Consider the following 14,410-nt stretch of genomic DNA (forward strand, 5'->3'; position numbering starts at 1 on the left):
GACTCAACAGAACTTTAACTTCTCACTAATCACACTTTTGGTTTTAATACTCAGATGTAAAATGCATAGGTGACCAAAATTGAACATAGCATACATACACAATACACACATATAATGTCTTTACTCTTGAAACGATACAGGATCAGAAGCAGTTCAACAGAGGTTCATTTGATTCCTAAGATGAAACAGGGTGGGGGGCTTATGAGGAAAGGTTGTACTTGAATCCATTAGAATTGAGAAGAAGTGAGCTGATCATAATGAAACAGAGATTCTGAGTGGGATGTCATCATGGTGGAAGCTAAGAGGATGTATACTCTTATGAGATGGAGGAGCTTCTTTTCTCCAAAACAGGTGATTGTCTTTCAAACTCTTTAAAATGCAGTGGAAGCAGAGTTTTTGAAAATGTTCAAGGGAGAGGTGGGTAAATTCTTGGTGTAAGGGGCGAAAGGTGATTAGGAGTGGGTGGGAATGTGGAGTCAAGTCAGCCATGATCTTTTTTAATGGTAGAGCTGGCTCAAGGGGCCAAATGGCCTACTCCCTACTTCTAACTCAAGCAACCTGAATTCGAGACAGTTTAAAGATAAAGACGTTCTATTTAAAATGGAAATAAGAGGACCTTTTTTTTCTTTCAAATGATCATGAGTTTGTGGGCTATTCCTATTCCTTGTATTCCTTGTACTTGCATTCATCGTGCAAGCTGAAGGCATTGTTGATGCCCTTGGAGGATATCTAAGGGGTAATAGGGCCTAAAGTAAATTCTTCTTTGACCAAACTTCAGCTGCAGAAAACAAATGTTTGTTTAAGGTGTAGGAGCAGTAATATGTCATTTAGCCCATTGAGCCTGCTGCACTATTCAATGAGATCATGGCTGTTGATTATAACCCTCAACTCCACTTTCCTGCCTTTTCTCCCACAACTCTTGATTCCTTTAATGATTACAAATCCATTTATCTCAGCGTTGAATGTATTTAATGATCCAGCCTCAACAACCCTTTATAGTAAAGAATTCCACAGGTTCACTATACTCTGAGAAAAAAAACTCACCTTCATCCCTGTCTTAAATGTGCGACCCCTTATTCTGAGCATTTGAATTCTGGTCCTAGACTCTCCCATAAGGAGAAACAATCTTTCTACATCTAGCCTGTCAGGATCCCTATGTTTCAATAAAGACTCCTTTCAGTCTTCTGAACTCCAATGAGTACAGGTCCAACCCGAGTTACAGTATTTTAGCTCTAACTAATACCTTGTATACTTTTAGCAAAACCTCCCTGCTTTTATATTCCATTCCCTTTCAAATAAATGTCTAATTTTATTGACAAATGTAGCTCTTGTACAATCTCATTAATAAACAGAGAAGTGCTTATACTCACCCAGTTCCTCTCCTTTATCTCTTCGGTTTTCGATTATTTCGAGAAGCTGCTCTGCAGCTTGATTCACAGACATAAACCTGGGAGGCTCAAAGATCTTTTTCCCCCTAAAATAATCAATCATTCACCATTATATTATTTCACTCTTTTTTCAAAACTAATGCTCTATGTCTTTTCAGTCAACTTACAAAGAGCTAAGAAAAATATTGCACCAGCACAACAGAAGTTTCTTGTTAACTTTGAAATCAAACAAGAGTGCTTGGTAGATTATGTTATGGACCAGGCCAGACTTCCTCAAAACATTTCAAGAAAGTAGCCTGGACCCTAACAATTTTATTTTGCCATTTTTTTTCATTGACTTGCTATGACAACTTCACGCCTGTTTTAAGCAGGTGTATGGTGGATATTCCAGGAGGGATGCAGCTGGCCCAACCACTTAGTTTTAAATAAAACATAATTTATTTACAAGATTACTGAATGACACAAAAGAGAACAGAATAGAGAATAACTTAACCTATCCGAAAACCCAACAAATCATCCTATCGTAATGACACTGTTCCAAATATTTGCAGCAAGCTCTATAAACACACCTTGGCACAAAAGGTAAAATCAAATACAGGGTTTTACAGGAGAGAGGGGGAATGGCAGCATGGAACACCCTCTTCCGTGTAGCTGTTTCTTGGATCAGCAGCCTCACGGACTGATTGCCTTCATTGAACAGCCCGACTGCTAAGCCAAACCAACTAGACCAAAGAAAAGCTGAGCTGGGAGAAGTGGCCATCCCTTTTCATTGTACAAGTGTTTTTCTTTAAACTTGAAAGCATTCTCAAATAGATCAACCCCAGTTATTTCAGAGTCTGTCTCTTTAAGAATTCCTGAAAAAAAGACTAAGGACAACCTAACCTTGCTAAAGGAGCAGCATCATTACACCTTAAGACTTTACATTTACAACAGTTTAAAAACCTTTATTTTGTATATAAGTTGAATACTCACCTTGATTTAAAAAGACTTGCATGAACTTACTAGGAAAGGTACTATATTTCATTGAAGAAATAAGTAATCCAATCCAGCTATGCAATAAGAGTAACAAAAGACAAGACATTCTGCGACAATCTAATATTAAGAGAGAGGAAATACAAATTCCACAATTTAATGAAAATTGTAAAATCAAAGATGCAAATCTAAAGGAATTCAATTTTTAAAAACTCGCTTTGCTTCAACATTTGCTTCTGAAATTCAACAGTGAAGCTTCATTTTAGATGTCAATATTTTCCAATGAAATATGTTACAACTGAATAATGTCATATCACTCAGTAGGTCACAGGTGAAATACATGGACTGATACTGAGCTCTGTTGGATAGAAAGGTCGTAGTCATCTGTGTTAAATGAAGCAATTACAATCATTCAGAGTGACATTGGAGGGACTAAAAACTTGGTTAGAGCAAAAGAGCAAAACAAATGGGAAACATGGGATGGAGCCGGGCTGGCTCACCATCACTGTCCACAAGAAAACCAATGGCTAGTTTTCTTCAGGTACCAGAAAACTATTAGAACCCACATAACTTAGGAAACTATGGCAAATTATTCTTTTTAGATGAGGACAAAGGAGGAAGACTTACAGCAAATGGGGAAGAAGAAAATATTATTTAAAACAAATGAAATATTTAACAATTGGTTTTAAAATTTGTACTTAAAGCTACATAAAATGTGATACTGCAGTGTTAAGCACTTTAAGAACAATCGTTTCTGTCCAGTTAACATTTGGTAATTTTGTGACAGATTGAAGTTGTAGTTTGTAATGAACAATTCCAATGTATCGTTCTTTGTTGAAGGATGAGATCTAAATCAAAATTCAAGCAAACCAGATTGTCATCCAAAATAAACACAATAGAAATATACATTTCAAATACTGGCTCGTTTCCAGTCTGTCTGGAATTTTTTTTTTAAATGGGAACTAGTTGACTTTAGCTTCAGTATGAGTCTACGGGTCATTATATATCTAACTAACTTAAAATTTAAATTTTACATCATTTCCTGACAAGAAAAGCTGTATGAGAAAAGTTTAACAAAATACTTCTTTAATTCACATTAACTTCTAAAAACCAACTATATGGTATATATTGTATGAGGGAAGTAGGTTAGGACAATTAAAAAGAACTATTAACTTTACCCTAATCCATCTTAATTTCACTTTTAATGGTGGTAGAGGAGAGAGGAGTGAGAAAGAGGGGAATGGAGGTAGAATGATAAAAGAAACACAGTCTCTTTTTTAAGGAGACAGCAGAGTGGGGGGGGGAGCGTGGGGGGGGGTGAAGGAGAGAATGGGAGGGGAAGGACAGCGTGGGGAAGGGAACGGAGAAAGAGGAGGGGGCGGGAAAGGAGAAAGAGGAGGGGGCAGAAGGGGGGCACGGAAGAGGGTGACAGCATGGAAGAGGAAGGGGGACAGGAGAGGGAAAGGAGGGGGACAGGAGAAGGAAAGGAGGGGGACAGGAGAGGGAAAGGAGGGGGACGGGAGAGGGAAAGGAGGGGGACAGGAGAGGGAAAGGAGGGGGACAGGAGAAGGAAAGGAGGGGGACAGGAGAGGGAAAGGAGGGGGACAGGAGAGGGAAAGGAGGGGGACAGGAGAAGGAAAGGAGGGGGACAGGAGAGGGAAAGGAGGGGGACAGGAGAGGGAAAGGAGGGGGACAGGAAAGGGAAAGGAGGGGGACAGGAGAGGGAAAGGAGGGGGACAGGAAAGGGAAAGGAGGGGGACAGGAGAGGGAAAGGAGGGGGACAGGAAAGGGAAAGGAGGGGGACGGGAAAGGGAAAGGAGGGGGACAGGAGAGGGAAAGGAGGGGGACGGGAAAGGGAAAGGAGGGGGACGGGAAAGGGAAAGGAGGGGGACAGGAGAGGGAAAGGAGGGGGACGGGAAAGGGAAAGGAGGGGGACAGGAGAGGGAAAGGAGGGGGACGGGAAAGGGAAAGGAGGGGGACGGGAAAGGGAAAGGAGGGGGACAGGAGAGGGAAAGGAGGGGGACAGGAGAGGGAAAGGAGGGGGACAGGAAAGGGAAAGGAGGGGGACGGGAAAGGGAAAGGAGGGGGACAGGAGAGGGAGAAGTAAAGGGAGTAAGGAGAGAGTGGGGAAGAAGAGGAGGTCAAAGAGGAGTGTTGGGAGGTCAAGAGAGGGAGGGGAGGAAGTTCAGGTATGGGGACGAAGGAGGGGGGTAAGAGAGAGGGTGGAAGGAGAGGGGGTGGAGGGTTAAGAGAAGTGGGGTAGGAAAGGGGGGGGTAGGAAAAAGCTGCAGGAGAATCTCCCTCCCTATTCCCAGTTTAATATGAGGCAAATTGGTGATTCAAACATCAAATACTGACCAAATAAATGCTGAATCTTTCAAGGGAATATGAGAATATCATAATCATTTACTACTTAAACAAAGGAAAAACTTGCCTCATTAGATTTTCCAGAGACTGTTCCTTCACTTTGATGTCTGTATGGGAGATATAAAAAGAAAGAGTATTTAGCAGAGAAAGAAAAATCTACATTCGTGTTTCATTCTGCTCTGTAATGCGTGAGGAAGCATCAATATAGTCTGTGAATTTCAACAGCCGTTTAAAACTTAGCAGGGCCTAATGCACATTTTATGTCAGAGAGTTTCCTTCTCAACATTCATGTCAAATGACTGAGTACTAGATTATAATTAAACACAGTTCACCTTTGAAAGGAAGATAAACCCTGTGGCATTCCTCACGTAAACATATAAAAATAGGTTATATTCAAAAACTTACACATTACAAAACAAACCTTTACTTAATAATAAATACTGTTATTATGTAAAATGGATCTTTATTTATTTAGCAAACTGTTACTTAATAGAAAACACCACTAAAACCTGCAATTGTTTAATAGAAGTGGACTTGTTCAATAACAGGGTCTAATGTAGTTATGTTTAATAAACGTATTAACAATTTCCCATTTGGCCATGGATTGTCCTCATAACTAGGCTAGATTTCAGAACTGTCTTTTGCTGAAATTAACTGTCATATTCCAAAAGTAAATTCTTCCAAGTACCAGCATAATCTTGCAATGTTTCAGGACAAATTAAGAAAAATCGTACTAAAATATACTGTTTTATATATTTTAGAATACCAACCTGATGCTAAGGGAGCTGAAAAATGAATCGAATCCCAAAAAAGAATCCAACCAAGTAACTAAACTTTATAAACACTATAAATTATTTTTCTAAATTATTAAAAAATATTTATCAGTTTTGTCCAAAGAAAACAGCTCAAAGAACATCTTTGAAAACCCATAAGGTAGTGTAATTAGCAGAAATCGCCCTGCTAGAGCAGGTGGATTTTGAACTTAGATCTCCAGGCTTACAGGTAGGGATTCTACAGCTATACCACCGAGCCCTTTGTACTTAGCAGAAACTAACAATGATTAGTTCCATCTGCATATCTGGCTAGTTTCTAATGTGATTTATTTTAAACCACCACAAAAATTTTGGAAATTAAATTTATGTTGGATGCAATTTATACTTGAAAGACGTCAATTTTCCACACTAGTTTGGCCAACTTTGGGTAAATTATGCTGAAAATAGGAAATAAACATTCCTATGCATGATACTTTGTGGTCTTTGAATGTAGCAGAAGTGGTTGAGGCAAGTACATTAACAATATTTAAAAGGCATTTGGACAAATACATGGATTGGAAAGGTTTAAAAGAATATGGGCCAATTGCAGGGAAATCTAGCACAAAGGAAGGCGGTTGAAATTGAGGTCAATCATCTCAGTCACAGGACGTCACTGCATGAGTACGTCAGGGTAGCATCCAAGGTCCAACCACCTTTAGCTGCTTATTCAATTAGCGTCCTTCTCTCTACTAGCACAAATTTCTTTTAGATCTTTCATTACACAAACAACTACTTGACCCTTCGTCACTTAATACTCCTGGTAGACTTGCACAGCTTTTTCCATGAAGACCAGGGCAAAATAAGAAGACAGGTATTTATTTTCTCCACCAATGCCTGTTGTCCACCATAAATTCTTCCATTCTCACTTGCAATGGGCCCCAAGTCATCCTTGCATAGATTGACAGAAGCTTTTATGGTCTGCCTTAAGGTTCCTTGCTAACCTGCATTCATATTCTGCACTCCCTATCCTTATCAATTTCTTGACCCTCCTTTGGCAGGTCCTAAATTGCTCCCAATTCTCAGACTTATCATCCTTCCTGGCATTCTCATATGTTACTTCCTTTGATCTAATCCAATCTTTAAACATGGGTGATTTAACTTTCCCTTTTAGTATTTATAGGCCTTGTAGGATTTCTTTACTGGCCATGGCCTGTGTACTATCAAATCTTTGCTCGTAGTTTCCTAATCCACCTTGTCCACTTGACTCTCTGCATTGTTTTAAGATCCAGTTTCAGAATGAACTATATCACATTCAAAATTCACATACAATTCTGTCATATTATAGTCCCTATTGCCCAGACTCATTCCAGAAATCCATCTAATACACATTCACGCTCTACAGAACTAGTACTGCCTTGGTTAACAAAGTTAATAAGCAAATTGCGTCATTCATTATTACACACATTTCTCCAGTTATGAAGAAATGCTGAGCTACAGCATAGCTACCTCTTGAGCCAAACTGTTTCAGTACAGCTTCAATGTTGGCATCATGGTATCTACCTGACAAAGGGAACAGTTCCTATGCTAAATCCTGTTAACAAAGAACAGGACAAAAACATCAGTTTATTCTCAGTCACCAGGAAAGGGTCATCAACAGTATTATCAAATTACTTACTCACCAATAACCTGGATGAGAACCTTTTGGGGGGGGGGGGGGGGGGGGGGGGGGGGGGGTGGCATTTCAGTAGTCTAGATAAAGTCAGAGATGTCTGAGATGTACTGCATGAAAAGACCCTTTGGTCCAACTTGTTTTTGCTGACCAAATATCCAAATCTGACCTAGTCCCATTTGCCAGCATTTAGCTCATACCTCTCTATACCCTTCCTATTCATTTACTCATCCAGATGCCTTTTAAATATTGTAACTGTACCAGCCTCCATCACCTTCTCTGGCAGCTCATTCCATACATGCACCACCTTCTGTGCGAAAGGTTACCCCTCCGATGACGTTTAAATGCCTTCATCCTCCTTAGTAACACAAGTCAAAGGATTGGAACATGCTTTTGAAGGAGGTTTGGCAAGTTGCTGGTGTACATAATGTGGATGGTACACACTTCATAAAATCAGTTAGCTCCACACACACTTGAAATCAGTCCTGGGACCCTTCTCTGTAAATGACTCAGTCACATTCCAGGCACTATCTTTACAATATTTAATATTTATACTCAGCACTGAAGTCAAAGATGTATTACTTTTAACCCTAGACCCCTCTGGCATTTCTGCTCCTAGAATGTTTATTGAAGCACATTATTGTGAGAATATATATCTTGGTAGATTGCCAACATACATAAAAGCAAGTAAGACTGTCAACTTCAACATTCTGAGAAAAACTGCCAATGTCATGAATTTGAAGTTATGATATTTTAACATACCAATATTAGATTATTAAATGATTTACTTTAGTTTTTATCTTCCACAAAATCTACAATTATTGAAATTAAGCCAGCACTTAAACATACACTGACTTCATTAGATGTCGCTTTGTGAGATTTTTTGTTTGAGAGATAGAAGTGACTTGACAATACCATGTTAAAGAGACATAATGATAAAACTGTTGATACTACTTATGACATTTGACTATACATTTATAACAGACAATAAGAAGATTGTTAACGAGTAACAAGAGAACACTGAAATTAGTTAGCAAGTGCAGCAGCATATGTGGAGACAGAACCAGAGGTTTCAGGTCACTGAGGAATTGTCTGAATAAAGAATTTTCATACAAAACCTTAACATCTTCACATCTGCTATGAGACCACTTTCCTGAATGCATATTACTTTGCTCCTGATGAAAGAGCTATAAAATTTTCAATTAGGACATCATTCTTTAATGAAAATCACCTCCGATGGACTGGCCTCTTAGATATGGTATGGGTCTGGATATGAACTTGCTAAGTAAATTATTTGGAAAACATACAGAACTAACATCCGACTCAGCAGATTTCTAAACTAGGTGAATAGAAATAAGTAAAGGTCAAACCATATCATAATATTCTGCATTATATACAAAGTGTTTCAAAAACTTTAGCAATCCTTGAAACTTGAAAAGTTGGACTCTTTCTGGTTTTCAGTTGGAGATTTATTTTGTGGCTGTGCCATTCCTATATACATTGGAATAACAGTCACAAAATACTCTGTATTGAATACATACACAAATAGTTTATCAGTACAATTTTATGCAGGCTCTTTGTTTTTCTTTGCAGAATACTGGAGAAATGGTGGGAAGATTCCCAAACTGAATGCCATTCCTATCATCGAGTAAAAAATGAGGTCTGCAGATGCTGGAGATCACAGCTGCAAATGTGTTGCTGGTCAAAAAGATGCTGCCTGGCCTGCTGTGCTTTGACCAGCAACACATTTGCAGCCATTCCTATCATGGCCAGCAAGGCAGGGATGCTATGACTGTGCCACAAGACCTACTCAGTTGATGGCTGGAACATCTTTGGGTATTAGGGTCGGAATAGGGTCAGGAGTTGGATCCGGGTGGGGGGGGGGGGGGGGGGGGGACTTTGAACAGGTTAAAACTTCTCTAATTTTCCTAACTAACTATTAGGTTAAGTGAATTGGAACCCTCAGGAGTCTCTGATTCTAACAGAGTTGATGCTGGGGACCATCAGAAGTTCAACTTCCCAGGCACTTGCCAAGTAGTCAGCACCATCAGGACTTCCAAATAGACCCGATGCATAAATCCACCGTACGTTACTGTAACAAATATATTCCAACAGGAAGAGCTGGTCAATATCGAGAAATAGATACAATGTTTGGTCAGAAAAATGCAGTCATCGTCAAGTATACATTGCATTTATCTGGAAAAATTGCACTTGGTCTTCTACAAAGATACTGGGTAATCTAAGATGAAGGACAAGAAAGCATTGTGGCTATAGGAGCTGCTCCTTTTTTGAGGTATTCTCAGAGTAGGAGCTGATTTCCTTGAACTCTAGAAGAGGTAATTACTGTTTCATAAGCTGCTGCGTTGTTTTGGAACTTTGGGGGAGAAAAAGATCAAAACAAAGGCACTTTTAAAAAGTGAGAAGATGGGCAAAGGTAGTGACCACATGGGAAGTTATTCAAATGGGGTAGAAAACCTTCACTGCTGCCTGGTCGAGCAGTGAATCTGCACACCTACTGCCTCTGCTGTTTGATTTTCAAATATCTCTGGACATTGGAATTCACCCAAGAAAGATTATCATCAGGGAAATTCACAGCTGACCTTGGAGGCACGGTGGCACAGTGGTTAGCACTGCTGCCTCACAGCGCCTGAAGACCCGGGTTCAATTCCCGACTCAGGCGACTGACTGTGTGGAGTTTGCACGTTCTCCCCGTGTCTGCGTGGGTTTCCTCCGGGTGCTCCGGTTTCCTCCCACAGTCCAAAGATGTGCGGGTCAGGTGAATTGGCCATGCTAAATTGCCCGTAGTGTTAGGTAAGGGGTAATGTAGGGGTATGGGTGGGTTTCGCTTCGGCGGGTCGGTGTGGACTTGTTGGGCCGAAGGGCCTGTTTCCACACTGTAAGTCTAATCTAAACCTGTGTGGGAGATCTCACAGTAGGAGGGCAGCAAAGTGGCTTTTAAAAGTGTAACTTTACTACTTATTTTGGAAAACTACAATAGTGAGCAGTGTGGGTTCTTTTTGGTTTATATGTTTTTTTGAGATCTGTCTATTGATTAAACTTTTAAACATAGGTGCTAAGCTAGCCTGAAGCAGTGTTTTTTTTTAGAACAGTGAGACTGTGCTATTTTCTGGGTCTGAAGATTGTTAAGGTGCAAAGATAGCCTTTGGTAGATTGATGTGCTCTTCCTGTCGGATGTGAGAGATTAGGGAGAGTTGCTATGTTACTGATGATCATGTCTACAGGAAGTGTGTTTAACAGGTTTATTTGGAAGTGCTAGCTTTCGGAGCACCGCTTCAACGGGTGGTTGTGCTGGAGCAGCACTCCGAAAGCTAGTGCTCCCAAATAAACCTGTTTGGCTTGCCCTATAATATAGAGTTTTCCCAGTCAAATTCATGTTGCTTATCATCTGCGTGTGTGGCAACTAAGGATAGCTAGTTGTGTCGTTTCGTGGCTAGTTGGTGCTAATGGATGCAGGTCGTTAGCTGTCTTCCTGTTTGTCCTATGTAGTGTTTTGTGCGGTCCTTGCATGGGATTTTGTGCATGGGAAGTGTACAAAATCCCATGCAAGGACTGCACAAAACACTACATAGGACAAACAGGAAGACAGCTAACGACCCGCATCCATGAACATCAACTAGCCACGAAACGACATGACCAGCTATCCTTAGTAGCCACACTCGCAGATGACAAGCAACATGAATTCGACTGGGACAACACTACTATTATAGGGCAAGCCAAACAGAGAACAGCTAGGGAATTCCTAGAGGCATGGCACTCATCCACAGATTCTATCAACAAACACATCGACCTGGACCCAATATACCGGCCACTGCAGCGGACAGCAAGAACTGACAACCGGAAGCGGCAGAGACAAGCCACTATAAATGCCGGAGGAAACATCACAGAAGCGCTTCACAGGAGGCTCCCAAGCACTGAGGATGTCACCTAGACAGGGAACGAAACATTTGCAACACAAACTCCCAGCTCTGCGAACAGAACCACAACATCCCTCTAAACATTTCCTCTTCATAAACCCATTTAGATGCCTTTTAAATGCTGTAATTGTAGAGGAGATTTACCAGGATGTTGCCTGGTCTGGAGTGAAGGTCTTATGAGGAAAGGCTGAGAGACTTGGGTATGTTCTCATTAGAAAAAAGGCTTAGAGGGGACTTGATAGAGACATACAAGATCATCAGAGGATTGGATAGGGTAGGCAGTGAAAGTCTTTTTCCTAGGACAATGACGTCAGCTTGTACGAAGGGGTATAACTACAAATTGAGGGGTGATAGATTTAAGACAGATGTCAGAGGCAGGTTCTTTACTCAGAGTGCTAAGGGCATGGAATGCCCTACCTGCCAATGTAGCTAACTCAGCCACATTAGGGAGATTTAAATAATCCTTGGATAAGCACATGGATGATGATGGGATAGTATAGGGGGAAGAGCGAGAATAGTTCACAGGTCGGTGCAACAGAGGCCCAAAGGGCCTGTTCTGCACTGTACTGTTCTATGTTCTAAACAGCCCTAGCCTATTCAACTCTCACTATAGCTCAAATTCTCCAACCCTGGCAACATCTTTGTAAATCTTTTCTGAACCCTTTCAAGTTTCACAACATCCTTCCGATAGGAAGGAAACCAGAACTGTATACAATATTCCAAAAGCGGCCTAACTAATGTCCTAAACCAATGTTTTTCCATTTCCTGTGTCCTGTACTGGAGCATGATGAGAGCAAAAGGTAGAAGTATTACTCACCAAGTAAGCACAGTGTATGAACTCCTGTCTGCCGATTCCTTTTGATCTTATCATAGAAACTTTCAGGCTTCCAGGTCTGTGTCCAGAAAACGATAGATACAGTTTCTCCAAAATTGTACAACTAGAGAAAGAAAATCAACAAAACACACCATCAAAATCAACATGACCCACTCTTGTGAATGAATACACAATCATGTTTCAGGTTATTTACAGAGACTCCAACTTTTTGTTTCAGTTCTGCAGGCGAAGAGAGAACAATCTGCTCTTAGGAACTATTCCTACAATGGAAGTCTCACTGATTCAAAAGGCACAGATTGGGATATGCTTCTTGAATGTCTGATACCAGACACTTTGCTGCTCACTTTTCTTTAAGTGTCACAATCACTGTGATAAATGTCTATTCCACATAAAATTATACTAGATTCACAGCAACTTGCAAATTTTACACTCAAGTGTGCTATTCCTGCAATCGACATTTAAATTAAATAATTGAAACCCACATTATCCATGCCATTAATTTCATTTATAACTTGTAAAAGGAAATTTACAGTCACTCAATAGCCAAGTCCTTCCTCATACTGTAATGTCTTTCAGTGCTACAAGTTTAAATTTAAGACTGAGATGAAGAGGAACTTGTCTTGATGGTTAAGTGTCTTTGGAACTCCTTGCCACAGAGAGCTGTGGGAGCAGAGTCCTTATGTATATTTATGGCTAAGATACGTAAGACTCTTGATCAGTAGGCGAATCAGTAGACGTATGGAGAAAGGACAGGAAAATGGATATGAACAGGTTCAGATCAGCCATAATCCTCTTGAATGACAGTGGCGTCTTGTGGAGCCAAATGTCCTTTTCCCATTCTTACTTCTTATGGTCTTAAGTGATCCTTACCGCAGTTCAAACTCTCAGTTCCTCTTAATCTAGTCTTTTGTGCATTCCCCATTTCACCAACCAAATCCAATAATAGTTATGTCTAAAGCCCGACAGGTCCAATGCTTCAGAATTCCTGTCCGAAATCCCTCTACCTGTCAATTACAGAATTGCAATGCTGCAGAAGGCAGCCATTTGGCCCATCACACCTGCAGCCTCTTTGAAAGAACAGCATGACTTAATGCACTTCTTCCACTCTTAACCCACAACCCTGCACATTGTTTCTTCTTAAGTAATTATCTAATACCCTCTGCAATGCTTCGATTGAACCTGCCTCCACCACATTCCAAACAGTACATTCCAGAACTCAACCACTTGCTATATGGATATTTACTTTTTACACATAAAATTTACATTTAACTCATCGCATTTACTTTTTTTGCAAATTACTTTAAATTTAATCCCTCTCATTCTTGATCTGTTTGCCAATGGGAACTTTCTATCTCTCTATCCCTCTTTACCACCTCAAACTCACTTTTTTCCACTAAACTTTTATTCATTCTTCCTAACATCCCTAATGGCTCAGCATCTGTTTATCCCTTTAAAGCTCTGAAGTGTCCAGAGATTTCCGACTACATTTAAGGTGCTAGAAAAATCAAATTTATTTTTGGGGCAACACCTCAACTGAGGAAATAGGTGAGTACTTGTTTGTTATTCTCTAAAGTGGTTCAGAAATGTCAATTACATAACACTGGGGTTGTCTCTGTCCTTCCCTTTTTTAGTGGAGGAAATGTCAATTCTTGGTTAGCCTCTTTCCATGTATTTTAGGAAAGCAGATCATATGTTTGCTCATTCTCTCCCTCCCCTCAATAGCAACAGGTTAAGTAACACAATCAAATTTTTATGACACAGAATCATTTTTCTTATTATTTTACAAACTCTTTTGACTTTATCAATGTCCTTTTAAAAGTAACACATTCAAAGCCACAAAGTATTCTAATTAAACTAAGAGAGACCTGCAAAATATTGTAGTCAAATAATCTTTCTTGCAACAGTATTTCTTTAAATACAGGATTTCTAATTATTATTTCACTATGGACTTTGAGAATCAAAACTTTACATTTTGGAAAAAAGCTACATGAAGCTGTCAAGGAATAAAAGCAAGCCTAGAAATATAAATACATACTTGTCAAGAGTTCAGCCTTCTGGCTTGTTGATAATCATACAAGATGAAAATCTAATTACTAACTGTTTCTTCTGAAATTAAAAGACACGTTTAGATCAATGGGCTGTGTTATTTGAGAAATAAGTATCTTATGTTGAATTTTGTGTGTTACAACTTCAGGAAGATTGAAAAAGCAACATTTTAACTAGTAATTTTGTTCCACTACAACGTCCTTCTATAGGTTTATGTTTTAAAGCAACATTATAACTGTTCTTTCCTTCAACCTAAGTTTAGAAGCCAGTAAGCCCCTTGGAGCTACACCATACAGAGACTCAGAAGGGTCCGGATCATTACCATCATCTCAGTCTACTGAATCAATGTTGATGTATTCTTTGAATTTTCTGACAGTTTAAATGAATCTACTCAGTGTCCACTTTTTGCACAAAGAATAGCTGTTAAATAATAATTTATATTCAAT

The 14,410-nt window shown here is 39.8% G+C and overlaps 1 protein-coding gene across 1 annotated transcript in view; it reads right to left on the minus strand.

Moving 5' to 3' along the window:
- dph5 (diphthamide biosynthesis 5) overlaps nucleotides 1-14,410 on the minus strand; it is a 65,540-nt gene that overhangs the window by 13,607 nt on the left and 37,523 nt on the right. Inside the window, exons 4-6 of the mRNA XM_060830239.1 lie at nucleotides 11,901-12,021; nucleotides 4,795-4,834; nucleotides 1,371-1,474 (exon numbers count right to left, since the gene is read on the minus strand). Coding sequence (XP_060686222.1) covers nucleotides 1,371-1,474; nucleotides 4,795-4,834; nucleotides 11,901-12,021 — 265 coding nt within the window. The remainder of the gene's footprint in view (nucleotides 1-1,370; nucleotides 1,475-4,794; nucleotides 4,835-11,900; nucleotides 12,022-14,410) is intronic.

The sequence above is a fragment of the Hemiscyllium ocellatum genome, chromosome 9, assembly GCF_020745735.1.
Source record: "Hemiscyllium ocellatum isolate sHemOce1 chromosome 9, sHemOce1.pat.X.cur, whole genome shotgun sequence".
In the NCBI taxonomy this organism is placed as follows: domain Eukaryota; kingdom Metazoa; phylum Chordata; class Chondrichthyes; order Orectolobiformes; family Hemiscylliidae; genus Hemiscyllium; species Hemiscyllium ocellatum.